At 39.8% G+C, this 17,774-nt stretch overlaps 1 protein-coding gene and 1 long non-coding RNA gene across 2 annotated transcripts in view; one reads left to right on the plus strand and one right to left on the minus strand.

Moving 5' to 3' along the window:
* SLC7A6 (solute carrier family 7 member 6) overlaps positions 1-6,944 on the minus strand; it is a 30,209-nt gene extending 23,265 nt beyond the window's left edge. Inside the window, exons 1-3 of the mRNA XM_083869994.1 lie at positions 6,862-6,944; positions 4,124-4,687; positions 24-149 (exon numbers count right to left, since the gene is read on the minus strand). Coding sequence (XP_083726120.1) covers positions 24-149; positions 4,124-4,646 — 649 coding nt within the window. The 5' untranslated portion in view covers positions 4,647-4,687; positions 6,862-6,944. The remainder of the gene's footprint in view (positions 1-23; positions 150-4,123; positions 4,688-6,861) is intronic.
* Positions 6,945-7,164: 220 nt separating this feature from the next.
* On the plus strand, positions 7,165-12,024 carry LOC310914394. The gene is made up of 4 exons (XR_014591024.1): positions 7,165-7,294; positions 9,355-9,403; positions 10,978-11,185; positions 11,732-12,024. It is a non-coding gene; the product is annotated as an uncharacterized lncRNA (long non-coding RNA).
* Positions 12,025-17,774: the final 5,750 nt, after the last annotated feature.

Here is a 17,774-nt window from a genome sequence, read left to right on the forward strand (position 1 = left end):
TTGCTTTCATTTTACGAGCTTACCCTGGAATATTATAACAAGTCCAGTGATGATGATGGCAATAAGAGCAGCAACTTTAGCATAAGTAAATACATCCTGCACACGTGTGCCCCACTTAACATAGGCACAATTTATAAATGTTAAAAGACCTAGAGAAGGAAGAAAAAAGAAAAATTAAAAGACTACTTGAACAATGCTCAGTTTAATTCACTTTTCAAAGTTATTAATTGTAATCTAAATATTCACTTACTTATACTAATACATATGTTAAACTAAGCCAAATACACGGGTACTTAAAACACACTGGCTCCAATTGAACAACAGAAAACAGATGTTTTTAACACTGTTTCAATAGACAGAAGGATAGACTTTCCTGTTCTCTGATTACATGCCCATTTTCCTCATCAGCTGATGAAATCAACTACCCTGAAACTACCCCCCATCAACTAACCTGAAACTAAAGAAACTGCTACATGAAATATTTAATTTCAATGTACCAATATAGTTATAATAAATGAAAGATTATCTGGAAATTCCTTTAGGTGAACGTATTATAAGAGTGTTTGCGAAGGTTTTTTTATGCTTTGCTGTTAGGTTGAGGATGAGTTCAACACCCATGGAGTAGCTGACATGCTAAGTATAGTTACAGGTGACTCAATAGTCTTTTCCAGTTCTACTGAACTGCATTATGAAGAGATAACATATCGATTTTACAAGGGCATGTATTGAAAGAACAAGGGGTAATGGCTTTAACTGGAAAGAAGGTAGATTAGATTAGATGTCATGAAGAAGTTCTTCCATGTGAGGGTCATGAAGCACTGGCACAGGTTGCCCAGAGAAGCTGGGGGTGCCCATTCCTGAAATGTTCAAGGCCAGGTTAGATGGGCTTGGAGCAACCTGTGATATTGGAAAGTATCCCTGCCCGTGGCAGGGGGAGGGCACGAGATGATCTCCAAGGTCCCTTCCAACCTAAACTAGTCTGTGGTTCCAAAGAACCTATGCCTTACAGCTCATACAGGAGTAGTCTGGATTTTTACAGACTGCTAGGAAGTCATGACTATTCTGAGTGTATTTAGTCCTCTATCCCAAAATAAATTAGTCAGACCTATTTCACAAGATTGCACTGAAACCTGAAATGAGACTTCCAGATCTCACAAATATTTTGTAGTTGCTGACTAAACTTACTCACATGATCAACTTCACCAAGACAGTTCTAACAACTCTCAACATTTTGCTTTTGCATTCGTTACCTTTCTCTGAAGTGGAGAGCCAGACAACCTCTGCCTGAACTCAAGGGCTGTATACTAAACAGGATTCAGTACCTTCAGTATTCTTTATTTAACAAAATCCTAATTCAGTACATATTTTTCTTAGCCAAATTATTGAAACTTCTCTATTGGAAACAGTACTTCCCCCAAATCTCAGTTTTCTCTCTAGCTAGTGAAAAAGTGTTTATATACTACTGTACTTTTTTTATCTCCATAGAATTTTCTTGGACTGCACATTTTAAATATGCATATAAATAAAAAATAAACTTGATCGTTTCAGGAGTAAGGTAGCAGCAAATGAAAATGAAATTGAAAGCTGTGATATATTAATTCCTTTCCTATAATCTAAAAATACTGTGATACTATGGAGATAAAAAATACCTCAGCACAGCTACCAAATTGAAAGCAATAACTTAAAAAAGATAACAAAAGACAGGTAATGATCAGACAAGTATGGCACTAGTATGTTAGTCTGGCTAAGCTGGATGAGGTTCAACTGAGCAAGAGGCGGAGGAAATAAAAACCCTGCTGTATCAAATTTCAAAAGGCAGGACTGCTGCAGCTCCCTAAGAGCCCTCAGGAAAAAAAAAAAAAAAAAAAAAAAAAAAAAAAAAAAAAAAAAAAAAAAAAAAAAAAACCAAAACAACAACTCTGCTCAGTCTCTGCTCTTCGTTATTAGTGACTGGAATATTTGCTCTCTGGATTTATTTCAGCCATAATTTTTTAAGCAACTTTCATTGGGATAAATTATTATTCATGGGTTAGAGCTTTGTCTCTGCTTCAGATGAAATGATACTCTGATACTTTATAAGGAAAAAAAAAAAACCCAAAGAAGGATAATCAACAGTCTGAATAAGTCACATCTCTCTCTCTGTTTTGCTAAAAATCCTGCTTTCTTCAACTTAATTATTGTTTAGCCACCTAAACTTTTTGAGAATAGTTTAGTTCTGTAGCACCAGATCACACCCCACTGCCAAAATGATTGTCAAAGTATTGCTGTGTAACACAAAGACTGTTCTCACACTAGCTCTAGTATTGCTATTACTAAAATTAAAAAAACCCAACAAATAAAACTAAAAGTAAACCCCACAAGAAACCCACCCAGTCTCACACACTATCTGTACCTAACCAATGTGCAGACTTCAGCAGCTTCATTATTAAGGGAATAATCATATCCAGAGCAAGGGATGTGATAAACAATGTCAGCTGTGCCAAGACAGGGAGAAGTCTAAGCTCCAACAGCCAAATGAAGTTGTAGAGCAGGGATGAGTCTTAGCACTGACACTAACAGTAGGGCAGAACAAGCACTTAAACCATCAAACAGACTGTTAAAGCAAATTGTTCTACCTGCCTGAAAGTGATCCTGCTGTCATGTGTCTCCACTAAAAAAAGAGGCACTAAATCCCCTTTATTAGCAGCAAATGTAGAGGACATCAAAGTGTTTTTCTATACCTACTATAAAATAGTCTTAATTTAATCACTTTGTCCTAATTTCTTGCTTTTTAATAAACTCTTTTTTTTAAGGGCTAACTGCCCTCAGAGTGAGGGGATACCTTAAATGGAAGAGCAGATTCTCCCACACTCTTGAATTTGTGCCAGGATTCCTTGGGACAATATCTGTTTAAGTAATGTGAACATGCCATTACAGGCCCTTCACTCATTTGGAAGGAAGGAGGGAATAGAACTGATCAATCTGACAGATTTCTTGGAAGAAGTTTGTGATTAATTTTCCCCCTATCTGGACCTCAACCAGCATGTTAATACTTTCACAACAGTAACAAATAACAAAACTGGAAGGGGAAGCTGCAATCATCATAGCCAGTTATGGAGTTCAAATATCTGAAGTACAGGCTCTGAAGTACTGCTCTGTCATTTCTCTTTTGCTATTCTTTATAGACAGGTCTAATAAGGAACATTAAAGCTCTTCCTTTTTGAGATGCCTCAAAAATGATATGAGCTAGAAACAGCACATATCTTTGCAGTATATTGTTGCCAGTAAAAGAGTCCAAGCTCTGTGTTAGCTTTTTGAGACAAAATCATGTCAATACAGGTGTCAGGCTCCAGAGCACATGGCTGTGGGTCAGTAGTACATCACAAAGCATTGTCCTATAGGCTTGCTGGTATAGAGTTGTCATTATTTCCTGGAAATGTAAAATAAATATATAAATACTTTTAATAAGAAACACCTAAAATAAAGTAAGACACACACAATTCAATTGTACAGTTTCATTCTTTTGATACAGCAGAACAGTCCCTAGTTTGAAGTGTGTGGGCAGCTGTTCCTCTATAGTGACTAACAGAACTGGCTATATGAATACAAATATTTCAATACTTTATGTGCACACAAAATTTCTTTTCAAAACAGCTTTGCCACACACATTGTTGTACTGATATTATAGTTAATTCCAAGTAAAAAGAATAATCTTTAATGAACGAGTTTTTGAAACCAGAGTTTTAACTGAACCATGTAACCATTAAGAAATTATTGCAAACCAAATTACAGCAGAATTTACAGCATAAGAGCTATTCTTCAATAGCTCTAAAGACCACACCAAGAGCATCCTGAGGTTTGATTTAAAATACTTCCCTCAAGGAAAAACAATTTTTATCCCCATTTTTGCCAGGTAAGTAAGCTTGGAAGAGTTCAATACCTTGTTCTGCTTCCAAATGAGAAAATGGTCATTCACTGACTGAATACCTGCAAGTTACTGGTGTGCTGGAATTGTTCTTTTCCCCACTGTAACTCAAACCATTGCAGATCCAGCATACAACAACTCTGAGTGTGGGTAAGATTTGTTGCAATAAAATGTACCCTGGATAAAAACTTACCATAGTACATTTCAAGGAATACTTACATTCACAACCAGCTGCTATGAGACGACAAGCCAGATACGGAGGGTCACAAGAAGGGAAGAAAGGCTGAACGATGTAGTTAGCAAAGGTGATGGCAATGATGGCCTGACTAGTTGGTTCAACAATTAGAAGCGAGGTCCACAAACGAATAAAAGCAATGAAGCTCCCAAAAGACTCCAAGATATATGCATAGCTGGCTCCTGACTTTGTAATAGTGGTTCCAAGTTCAGCATAGCAGAGAGCTCCAAAGACTGAAAATAACCCTCCAATTGCCCAAACTATTAAAGACAATCCATAAGATTTGCTGTAGATGAGAACTCCTTTGGGAGAGACAAAGATACCTGAACCAATCATGTTGCCTACTATAAGACTTATTCCATTTAATAAAGATATTTCTTTCTTCAGTTGCAATGTATTTTGGTCTCCGTCCTGTTTTTCACTTGGATCTGTCCTTTCTGATTTATTGACAGGGCTGTATTCAGCCAGTGAAATTTGTGATTTTTTGTAATCTGTCCCTTCTGCCATTGTGGAAAGTCTCTGAATTCTCCACGACTCCAAATCACAATCTAAAACAAAATATAGACAGCTGAAGTAATTATTAATTTTTTATCCCAGGACTTTATTGCAAAATCTTCTTTTCACCTTTTTACCCTATGATTTACAAATGTATTTCCCTTTGTTGCTTCATGGTCTTTTGCACAAAGTCAAATTCATGCACAGCAGAACCAACAAAGACAAACCAAGAGACAAATTCCTATATAACTTAGGATGAGAGAGGAGCTTCTACCATTAAGAAACAACAAAACTCTAGGAATGGAATCAGGATCTGCAGCTTTGACCAATTGGAAAAAAATATTTGCTAAGGAAGAGGGAAAGCAGAGACTAGAGAAAACTGTAGCTATGTCAGAGGAAAAGCACATACATTAAAATACACGATTCTGTCACAAGATCATTATTTCAGTGGAAACAGAACAGAGGCTTGGAGGAGGAAAACCAGAGACAAACAGTATACATTTTCTAACATACAATAATCTTAATATACTGCAGCTAAAAATACTATCAGAACAATCTTTAATGCTGTCACAGCCCACCCACAGGAGTGTTATGGCTAATGCAAGGTTCTGCCTTCACATGTGCATTTCCTCATGCCTCACCCTTGTGCAACAGTGTCTTCAATCCTTCTTTTTTGCTGATCACTGCAGCTGTGAGAAATCTTTTTGCTGATACGTGTGTTTTTGGTTTTTTTTCTCTGAAATGACTTTGCTGATGGTATAGAAAACTATGATATGAAACCAGGGCAGAGTGACCTGAAACTAGGATCACTTCACTATTTCCCCAAAAATATATCTTTTGGTAAGGCCTATAACACCATGCCCAGGTAGCAGAGGAGCCGATGAAGGTTAACCAAAGTCTTCAGGGAGTTAAGTGCCAACAGAGCAAAGGCTCTAAGTCCCAGAAATGCTTATTCCTTGCAACGTATATATTCAGGCACCTCATAGGCTGAACATTTACATGGGAAAAGCTTCGAGTTTGTCTAGGGTGAGAGAAGAATCATTGCCCAACCATACATAAGCTTATCAGACAGGAAGGCCGTGCAACAAAAACAATTCCCAATGTAAAGATCTAATCTGTTCAATCAACTCTTTTGTGCTTTTTAAAAAAAAAATTCCTATCCAAACTTTTGATCAAATAGAATTGGTTGTAACATCAGTTGTTTTCAAAAAAAGGACAAGGTATGTTTATCATGTAAAAAAGGTATGCAAGAGAAGTTACTATGACAATTTTTTCACCTGATCGTTTATCAGTATGGTAGTAAGACATATTTTCATTTTTCTCGTATTTTTTATTATGTTCATATTTCCAAGGGAAAAAATAACCAGAAGTAAGCTCACAACAAGGACTTTGATCAGTCTTGATTTAGGCTGGGAGTGCAAGAAGCTGCTGCGGTGAGAGGAACATCTGGTGAAATTTATACAACAAGCCCCAGGTAAAGACAGAAGGAACAATGGTAGAGTTCCTTAAAGTAATTCACCTTATTTTTCACACTGGAGCAAAAAAGTGGAAACCTCTAAAAAGCGTGAAAAATAATGCCAAAAAGGCATACACTGCACCCGTGTTTACTCTTTAGGCGGTACTTACGGCCGCACCTGATCAGATTGTAGTTAATACGCTCTATTTAAAAAACACATAAAACGTTCAAAATCACTACAAAAAGCGTGCTGGCCTGAGGGTCTCGTTAAGACAACGCTTGTGGCCTGCCCCAGCACCGAAAAGGACTAAAGGAACACACGTGGCTTCCTTCCCAAAGCCACGATCGCCACGGGCACGTCCCCAGGCAGGGGCGGCCGGGCCGGGCCCAGCCCTGCGGGCCCCTCCGCACAGGGACGGGTCACCGCAGAGCTGTCACTGCCCCCGCAAGCCCTGGTGAGCCTCTTTCTCTTAGAAAACAAGCGAGGTTCTCACCGATTTCAGCCCCGGGAAGGAAGTAGCTGCAGGCACCCGCCCCAGACAGAGGATGACACAGCCGGCGCCCTTCAGAGACAATGCAGAAGCCCACACGGCACCGCTCCTGCTCCCGCGGCACGCCCGCAGCAGCGCGGGTCGCCACAGCCGCCGCCCCAGATGCTCTGCAGGGCGGGCGCTGAGGCCGGCAACCCCTTCTCGCCTTCCCTCACGGTGAAGGGGGCTGAGGGAAAGCGCAAAAAGAAGGCGAAACGGCCCCCGGCCGGAACCGCGTTACCTCCGCTCCCGCCGAGCCGTCTCGAGATGCTCGGGGCCCGTTGCCAACAGCCACACGCGATGGCGGCTCCCCCTCCCCGCCCCCCCGCCCCGCCGTCACCGCCTCCCCGCGGGGCCGGGCCCGTGTCGCCGCCTCCGAACCCTGCTCGCCCCTCCCCCGGAGAGATCCGCTACATCTTGAGTGGTCTCCCCAGCGGGGAAGCCGGCCTCCCGCCAGCCCCGCAGGGCGTGCGCGGGCCCCTCCGGCGGCCGCTGGTGCGCAGGGCGGTGTTCGCCGGGCCCGAGCTGCCCCCGGCCCCGCGGAGCTCGCGGCGGCCCCTCCGCTACCGCTGGGTGAGGAGAGCCGGGATCGCCTCCCCCTCCACGGCCGGGGCCGGGGACCAGCCTCCCCCTTCCCCTCGGGGACAGGACGGAGAGGAGCATTAGCGCTGACGGTACGGGAACGGCGCCTTGTCCGGCCGGGCCGGGGGCACTCCCTCACCCCGCGCCCTGAGGGCCTCGGGGACACAGCTCTCGTCAAGCCCTGCGGGACAAAGCCCTGCACAAAGTTACATCCACATGAGTTGTACCCGCATGAATTACACCTGAAAGACCTTCAGGCTCGAGGCTGAGGGGCCTGAAAGGGTGAAAACCTTAAAATCTGGTGATACTTTGGGTTTCTACTGCATATGCGCCGCTCATAGTGGGTATGGAAATGAAAATAGAACAGCCCCGTTGGTGTGTTCCGGCCTCCGAGAGGGGCACAGACACGCCCACGATTTGGCTCCGTTAAAATACGTGTCATGAACTTACCAGAATCGTGATTAAAAGTGCCCCATGGTGCCCCATGAATTGGCCATTCAGCAGATATATCTGGCGTGTAATGAAAGCTTTCTGGTCTTCCTCTGGCAGATTAATAGTTGTACCGTGTCTAAGCCCGTGAACCCCAGGCCGCAGCCCTCTCTTAATGTTCTTTTATTGCCTTTTTGCTGCTACCCGCGAGGCAAAGGGATGGTCAGTGCCCAGAAAGACAACAGGGCTCAGGAGACAAGATAGTCTCACTCTAAACAATTTAATTACTCCTCCCTTCCCTGGTCCGCAGTTATTATCTACCATCTGACACGGATAAGTCAGAGGTGAAGTTTTTCAAGAGGGTAGGTAAAGACCTAAGGGGCAGATAAAAATTATAAGGCTATAAAAGAAGAGGGAAATGCAGACTATGCACTGTAATACCTGTAAATGTGCTAGTATATGCAATACCGAAGTCCAATCCTATTGCCACACAGCAATAGATTTTCGTTCTGCTTCCTCTCTCAAAGATTGTGTGTTTTATCAAGGAGTTGTTTTCCTTCGTTGTCACAGATACAATCAGGCTACCAAGCAACTGCTGTGCTCATCTGTATCTCCAATATTCATTACACTGTGTGTGGATAAAAATTCATTAAGAAAGTTTACTGTTGTTAAAAGTTGGCTTTTTAAGTGCACATAAAGAAGATAATTACATTAGTCTTTATTTCTAAACTATAAAGCACCAAAGCAAAACAAACTGTGATTTGCATAAGCCTGATCATTTCAGCTCTTTAGTTATGTTTACCTCAACCCTTTGTTTGGCTTTTGTCAAAAAAGCCAAATCTATGCTAATCTATTACCTGCTAAAGCTACTGACAGTGTTGCAAAGCACTAAACAAAACCAGTGTGCTGCCTTCTGGGAGCTTAACAGCCCTGATAGGTGACTTCTTTGTTTTTAAGCCACTTACACAGCATGACAGAAGATAAAAACATAGCTGGCATCCCCAGAATATAATCAAATTCTTACAGTATGAAACCGATTGTTGTTACAAAGATAACATGAACCAGAAAGCAGTCATTAGGTGGTAAGAGTGTTTAGCCATTCTGCAAATGTGCCATAGTGCTCTGTCCTGTAGTGCAGGATTTTCGGGTAGATGAGTGTTTGCAACAGTTGTCTTGCACATTAATCAAAAAGTGGATTGAGAGTGAATGTAAAAGATGCAGCTGATTTCAGCTGTTGCTAGACTGCCTTTTAAACTCTCCCGTGATTGAATCTACTGAAGACAGAATTCACTCCTCAAAAAAATGGACTCAAAATGTGCTAATAATAAAATTGCCTTTAGGAACAAGAAAGAGATGAGAACTGACAAGACACAGGAAACAAATTATTAGGCATATACTGGAAATATAGAGAATGACATTTTACTTTAGAACTTTGAAAAGTATTAGAGAAAGTGCCCATTTGAGGGTTTCAAAATAGAAACTCACCTTCTGAATGATGAAAACTTAGAACAGTGTAGAGGTTGGCATGAGAGATCCAAGTTAGAACACCATCACAAGGTGCTTCTGAAATGCTTGCAAGTGAGCAGAAGCAAACCTCAGCATAATCATCCAGATGGATATTTTTGTCCATTTTGGTAAGGTTCATGTTTTATAAAGAGCTTTTTCCATTTTACTGTGGAAGCAAAACATAAGTCTGGACTCTTCATTTCTTCTCTTGTTACAGATTACAAAAATTGTATGGCTCTTCCCTGATGTTCCCTAAATGGCCACTGGTAAGTTATGTTTATACAGGGGTGTTTATTCTCCAAGTGCTAGCAGACAAAAAACAGCTAAAAAGGATTTCATTTCCACTAGCGTCTTATCTGATACTATTTTAAGTTCAAGTTAAGATCTTATCTTCTTTGGCTAATGAGAACAAAGACTGAGTTTTGATTTAGTCTGTGAATTTTGCCCTGCTTTTTTGTGTCTGACTAATATTGTCTCTCAGATACATCTTAGAAAATGTAATTCAACTAAAAAAGCTTGTAGAACAAACCAATTAAATACCTGCAGACAAACCAAATTGAAATAGCATCAGATTACAGGAAACCAAATCCATACTAATTATTGATTAAATGGTTTTAGAACATGACAAAACCAGGGTGAAAATTGCTATTAAGTCTAAGTGAACTTGAAACCTTATACATCAGCTTTGTACTTGTTCACAAGTTCATTCTGGTGAGTTTGAGCATATTCTTACAGCATAAGTCCCCAAGGAATGTGTTGCTCATGCACTTAATTAATGGAAGAATGAGCATGCACTGAGCTCCTTAAGGGTCAGCACTGAAGGGGTGCTGTATAAATATATGTAGTACTCATTGCAGTTTGGAACTAATGATGGAAATATTGGTTCCAGCCATAAAACATAATGGTTGATGTGTTTGATGGCTTATGCTGGTTCCTTTTGAAATTCTGCCATACAGAGTGAGTCCTAAACACTTTGATACTCATTTTGAAATGTACGTTCTTGTGGACACAAGAGTTATTCACAGGGGTCATGAAATTATTCAGGACAGTAAATCTGAGAGTTTAACCAGATCCCAGCAAATGACAATTTTTATAAGCACTTAAAAACAGAGATTATTTTTTGGCAGTTTTTAAACCTTAATCATTTCAAACAACAAACACAGTATCAACTGTGTATTTCAGGAAACACAGTCAGTTCAAAAATAAGTGAAGTGCACCTGTTTCTTTTCTCTGGTTAAAGCTAAGTGTCTTTGTTTGCAAAAACAAATTCACCAATCCTTTGCCCTTTCTTTTTACCTTCATCTTTCCATCATACAAATTTCTGCAGTAGGTGGTTTAAGCAGGGTAAGTGTGACTTAGAGATGAGAGTGACTACAAGCACCAAAGTGCTATGCAATTAAAGGAAATGGTCTAAATTTAGGTTTCTATATTTACCTCCTCCTGCTCCTGGCTGCATGTCTCCTCCTACTCCTGTGGCCTTCAGCATTTGACTGGTGCTAGCACTTGCCCAGCACTCTCTGTTAGGCAATTCTGCTCTCTAAGCTGTCAGAAAACAATACTTTTATGATTTTACTATCATAATCACAGAAGTACAAATGTGGAGTAAGCTCAGAGCAGAGGAGGAGGTAATAGAAAATAACCCTTTAAGGAACAGAAACTGTGGGATGTCTCTGTCTTGTCCAACTGCACTTATTTAAATATTCTGAAGATTAACATTAGTCCTTCTTTTATGGACAACGTAGCTTCTCTATAGTGAAGTTTGTTAAAACAGACTGTAAAATAAGCTTTGACATCCCATCTTTTAATTTTATTTGTCCTGTCCGGTTCTGTTGCCTTTCAGGTACCTTTTTCTTTTCACTGCCTCATCTAATCTCACCAAGATTTATTACTTGCTTTGTTGCACATAATGGCAAGCTGTTTTTGTTCAGTGCTGTCCATGCTGCAAAGCAGAAGTGGGACTAGATATCTTCTAAAACATGGACAAGTTTTCAGATGGTAACTTTGCTAGGAGGGCAAAGAAACAACAGCAAAAATATCCCCATCTTCAGGTAAACTTCAAAGGTCTCTAGGACTTTTTTACCACTATTTCGATTAATGCCACAAAGTTTATATTTTAATTCTACGTTTTTCTTGCTCATGTAATCTCCTCTATTACAGGGGGAATGTGCAATACATGAAGTTTTTCCCAGTCGATTTTGGGGATTTATTTGGAAAAAATAGTCCCTTGTACATATACTTGTTTTAAAACAGATGGTTTGACTTCATGTTTTCAACAACTAAATCATTCAGCTTTGAGACCTTACCCTTTGATTATACAATTTGTCTTATCTATGTTGAATTAACTTCATGAGCATCTGGCTATTTATTAATGAGAGAGAATGAATCGCAGTCTTTGTTTTCCTGGAAAACAACATGAGAGTTAGAATCATTGTTTCACAAGTCTTATAACACTGCAGGGATTTTTAAAGATAATGCTTTTTGTCCGTGTCTATTTTGAAGGCTATTAAAAGTGATTATGTGTAAAAACAAACTAAGGAGGATTTGTAGCTGTAAAAAATAGCATCTTAAGAATAAGTATTTTTTTGTTGTTTCAGGTCCCAAATTAGCATGTGGGTACTGTGATTGAAGAAGATGAAGTCCTTGGTTATAATGTGTGCAACCCAGTTCAAGAGCATTTAAATAAATTTCTTCTGGATGAGACAGTTCAAAGGCATCTCTTGGGTTGAGTCGTTCTTTTATCTTAAGCAACTCTGGCCTTCTGCTCAAACTTTCTTCAAAACAATGAAGTTCCTTTCTGTTATAATTTCCCCTGTATTATTGTCAGTCCTTTGTTGATATATTTGTGGTACCTGTCTCTCTGTCTCTGATTAAAAGCAGGAGTATGGAAGCTTAGAAGATTCTGATCATACTCAGCAGTAGTTGCATTGACACTGTTTGCAAGCAGCTGGTTTCTAGAGGCTGAAGCCAATGTCATCATTCTGTTTGTATTATCATGCTGAGTCCAAACTTTGCCATTTAAATACAACCAGATGTTCCTTAGCAGAGCCACTTTGAATGCAGAATGTTACAGTATAACCCCAGTAGTCCTGATCCCACTCTTTCATCTTTGATTTTGGTGCACTCCTGTTACTTTTCTCCTAATGAATGAATTTCTCTGAAACGTTTCTACAATACAAATAAGCTTGGACCTTTAATAATAGTTCTCTGCTATTTTATTTAGAGAACTTAGAGTAACACAATACTTTACATTATAGGAACAGTTGTTGGATGAACAGAAGTAAGGACAGCCTTTATTCCCTAAACTTGCAAACTTCTGGGGATTCTGTAGTTGAATTTGATCCAAATTTAGGTTGCCTTTAAAAGTAAAGTTTACCAAAACATAATCTCAAAGACCTTTCTTATTAGATTCTACACAGTGTGTGCTTATCAAATATGCCAATGTATGTTGATCTCATGCATTTTGCTTCTGAGGGAAGCAGACTCATGTACATATGGTAAGAGTAACAAATGAGTTCTAATTAGCAAGCCTTGTAAAAGACAGAAAACAAGGTTGTTTCAAAATATTAAGATCAGAACACCATTGAAGTTTTCACTCAAGTTTTTGCTCAAGACTTACATGTTCCTTGAGGAAGATTTTCAGAATGTCTCTCTGTTGGGAAAGATGGGACATGAAGGATTTACGGATATGATTGCCTGGTAAGAAATACCGGAAATGTAAAACCTGTGAGTGAAATAGAAATGAAGGCCAGCTTTGAGATGTGATCATGGCAGGCAGGAAGACGGGGATTAGCTGGAGATAGGTTGAGAGATAGAAAACCAAATGAACCCAAGGATGTAGCCCCTCTCCACCCTGCCAAGGTATCAGGGAAAAGGTAGATAAGAAAGTAGTCTTTAGAATATAGGATGATATGGTAATATAGTAGTTGTCATAGGCTGCATGCAAAGTTTGTAGGTTTTATATCTCGTGCCAGTTGGTCACTGTAAATTAAAATATCCAACACAAAAGGAGATATAATGTATTGTAACAAGGTCCTCGCTCTTGGATCCCTCCTCTCTTACCACTCTTACCACTCTGACCCCTGCCCTCTTACCTGCTCTAGCTCTCTTAGCTCCCTTACCTCCCTTACCCCTGCTATCTCCCTTGCCTCATACCCTCTCTCTCTCTCTCTCCCCCTCTCTCTTTGGGGCTTCCCTTCAGCTGAGGCTGGTGGCTGAAGGCAAAGCCCTTTTTACTCATGACCTTTGCAATAAAACCACGTGTTTCTAGAATATCTCAGGTCTGAAGAGTTCCTTCTCCCTGCCATCCACAGATGCTCCTACATCTCTCTATTTAAAAGTACACCTTAAGAATTGAAGTGTAAAATATCTTAATGCTAAAAGAGTCTTCAGGAGTAGGGATTTATTGCCAGTCCATTTGCCTTTGCAGTAAATAGGATAGCCCTATTAATGGGTTTAGTCTTTTGCCTGCCAGCATAGTTGTTCCAATTTCAAGTCCATTCTTTGCTATTACTAGAAGGCATCCAGCCTTAAAATTAAAATGATGGTTGACTTTGCTAACTTTTCAGAAATGATTCCTCAGCAGGCTATTTGTGAGTGTTTTGCACTTTGCTCCTTTGTTCTCCACTTGGCTCTCAATTACTTGGTGTGTACAGTGTCCCACAGAGAAAATCGTAGCGGACTAATTAAGAACTACCAAGAGTTTCCCAAGTTATGCAAGATCCCCAGAACTATGAAAAGCTTTTTCAGTTTCCCAATCACATACTGTGAAGTGCCATAAATCAGACTTTAGAAAACACTTTAGAAGGCTGTGCTTCAGTCATTTACGGGTATACTTTAGTTCCAGAAGAAAGTGTTTACTTTTGTTGTTTACTGCTTAGTTTTTTAGAACTACTTATTCTCGGTTGAAATCCCACAGGCTATGAACATTCTGAATACCAGTAACATTGATTTAATGACGCATGATCACTTATTGGTGACATAGGTGATATTGTTGTCTTTACTTTTACATGAGTCTGGAAGACTAAGTGAAGTGAGAGCAAACACTTGGGCCTCAGTGTTAGAGCTTAGGCAGGAGGATAAAGGAAACTAAACCTCGTGTGTAATATTACACTCTGGAGGTCAGGGAGTTATTTTTACCTCAGTGTCACTAGTATGGGAAAATGTGGAAGACCTCGGCCTATGTTGAAACTAAAGGAGATGGCCCAGTTATTTGTTAAGATGGGTCATCAGTGTCATCTTGTGCAACAAATGTTATTATTGGAATCCTGCAAGTGTCCTCACCCCGCACATTGGTCACTTGGTCACATAGGTTGCTCAGTGTCACACTACATGAACAACTGTATTTGTCCTTCCTACAAAGGACAAATTTTAATTCTGAAGTGTTGTATAATTGGGGAAATTGTTATTTTGGATTATTCTCTGCTAGAACGACATACATCGTAGATAACCATGAGGTTGTGTGATTAAAATAAAACCCAAAGATTTAGATTAGGTGGTTGTACTGCCACTATCAGGAGGCAGCTGCATTGCAGGCTGTTGGAGTTAAATCCAATGTATAGCATACAGTAAAATTACAGCTGTGAAATCCTGATAATTGCCTTTTATCTTGTTCCTTAAAAAGGCTTCCTTTGTCCAAGAAAAACATCTGTGATTAAATAGCGAGCTGTAAAAACAAACAAGAAAAATCCTGTCTACATGCCCAAACATATCTTGGAAGTCTCAAATCTGCAGTGCACCTTTCCCTCTGCAGCTGTGTCTGTGCACAGTAACTGGTACATTTAATAGTCACTGTTACAAGCAAGAGAGGCCTGGCCACACACCAGGTACTCCTTCTCCTGCTACTGAAGGTGGACATAAAGAACACTGAACAAGAAATACTGATTTCACTGATGGGGTCTAATTTGAGTGAAGAAGCTGACAGCTACCATAAGTTTTAAACCAAAATAAGTAGTCTCAGACCAGCTAAGAATGCAGTGGACTGGGCAGTGTTAGGTTTACAGTTAGACTCAATGACCTTAAAGGTCTTTTAGTCTAAATGTTTCTCTGATTTTAAGAAATAATTAAATTACTATAATGATATGCTAATAAATGGAATACAGGAAATCATTCTTACTAAACATACCAAAATGCAACAGCTGAGGAATTAAAATGTTATTATGTATCTTACAGAAAATTAAATGTAATTTTAGTTTTGAAAGACATAATATAAAACAGCATCCATGTCTCTCCTCTCTTGTACATTTCATGAATTCTCTACATAAGTGGGAGTTTTCTGTAAACAAATAAAGCTGCAGGTTTGAGTACCAGCAAATGATCGATTGCGGTGGTTGGAAAAGGCTTTAGCCAGAGTTGTCAGACTGCATTTGAACCAGCTCTGCAGGAGTCAGAGCAGAAGGGAGGAGAGCAGAGCAGTGGCTCGTTTCGCAGAGAAAGCCTCCCTGAGCTGAAATATTTATTTGGCTGTAAATCTTTTAGTCTCATACAGTGTTTAATAAAATCTGTCTGAGACATGCAGTTTATCAGAGAAACAATCAGATTTCTGGGTGAGGTCATACCCATTCAGCACAAATAACAACCCAATTTTTTTTTTTTTTCTATTATTTCGTTTGCATTTTAACACTATATGTCATAAGGGGTTCTTTTTAAATGTTCCTGTGGTTTCGTGTGAAAAGATGGAAGAAAATACGTGAAGTAGCTCTCTCAGCAAACATTTAATGGGCTGACAAAAATCTTGCTTGATAAAGACTGAACCTTAACAAAAATGGAAACATTTTTATTGTATTTGAGAGAAGACGATCAACCATGATCTGCTAAGAAGCGAAAATGTAGGAGAGCCTTCTTTTCTTTTAAAATTCATAGCAACACTGTAAAGGGTGGAAATAATCTCCAGGGCTCTTTAATGCAAGTTATCTCGATTCCATTGTCCCAACAGCTGACTTGCTAACAGGCCTGTGACTTCACAGGTAGGTGTTAGTGGAATAAATAGTGATTGAGTTACAGGGCAGTTATAAATATTCATGTTATTTAGCTCCAAGCAAAAACACCTTAACTTTTCCCTTAAATCACTTCAAATGTTTATAGCTTGCATAAATAAACCAAACAGGCCGAGGGAAAAGGTTTAGTAAATCATTCTTGTTTACATGAATTTTGTCAACTAAAAAACTCTTGATCAGGTAAAAGAAAGTTCCATGAATATTGCTAATTTCTCTGGGTATGGGGAAGAAGCTTGTCTTCATGATGGCTTTTAAATCTTTTTTAAGCCCCTGCTTGAAAGCCAGTCCAGAATGACAAGGCACAAGACCAGGTGCTCTGTTTCCTCACTGCATGTCCAGTGCCTGTGCTTCAGACTCTTCCGTGTGTCCTTCATCTCCTCCTTGCTAGACCAAACACACACCATTTTATCAGCTTGTCCTTAACATAAAGTTTCCTCACTGTTTATCAGCTTTCTTCTCTTCTGGGTTCTTCTCAGTCCATGCTTGGAGCTGAGCACTGCTCTGCTGACACGCAGCCTGCAGGGAATGGCAAACAGGGGTTCCTTTGGCCCCTTGCACACACAGTGAACACGGCAGGCACTCCCCTCACCCTGCTCTCCTTCCAGCTCCCTGTTCTTCTGTGGCAGGAGGCTGTCACAGCACGTGGAGGTGACAGACTACTTTCTTGAGAACATATTTTACAGCTTTTACGAGGTTAAAAGTCTCATACAATTGGGGTTTTAAAAATATTTTCCTGGTGTATTCCTTGGTCATTTTTCTTATTTTTCCTCTCACCAGGTAACATTCTAATGAACTAAATAAACTTTGAGCCCTTTTTGGTCAAAGGACAACAAATTTAATGTTAGTAGTAATTCTGTTAACTAATATGGCACTTTCTTCCTGGTATCTAAAGAAAGAACTGACTGTGCAGAACTTTCTGGAGTACAGAAGGTTACTTCTGGAAGGGTGAAATTCAGGCATGCTTTATGCTTTTATGAATATTGCTTTTGCTTTGTGGAAAGTTCAAGTACAGCAATTGGAAATAGATGTTAAGATACTTTGGCATGTTATCACATTTTAAGGGGTAAGGTCTTATTCTAAATTACTGCCATTTAATTCATCCTGGCTGAAGGACTCCAGAAATTCTTTAATTGATGCATGTCTTCTCTGAAAGAAGAAAGGTCATTCTTAAAGCCCAGGGAAAATGGCTGTTTGAGGCTACAGATTTTTGGAATATTACTTGGCATGTATTCTTGGCAAAGAGAAATAGAGGCAGGAAATTAAATGCTGATCGCAAATTGTATCAGCACAAGAGCTGGAAAGAGTATGTCTAAGCTCCTGATCTACCATTTTTGCTGGGGTTAAGCAAAATGCTGACAATTAACATGTTCTTGCAGCTGTGCTGAATTTAATGTAACCCAAATAAATCATTAAATATGCTCTTTTCAGACCTTGTCAGGTAGTTTAATTTATGGTGGACTTACCTTCAAAATCCAGTTTTGTTTAACTCAGCTGACATACCATCTGTCAAATCAACCATGTGCTCAGTTAAGGGAGTGTAGTTCCAGGGAGGCAATAAAGGAATTGCTTCTCTAGAAAAGGAACAAAATCAAACTGTGCTAGAGCCTTTTGAGCACCAATAAAGTATTTTGCAAAGGTGGAGGGG

This window comes from Zosterops lateralis (genome assembly GCF_965231275.1).
Source record: "Zosterops lateralis genome assembly, chromosome: 12".
Taxonomy (NCBI): Eukaryota; Metazoa; Chordata; class Aves; order Passeriformes; family Zosteropidae; genus Zosterops; species Zosterops lateralis.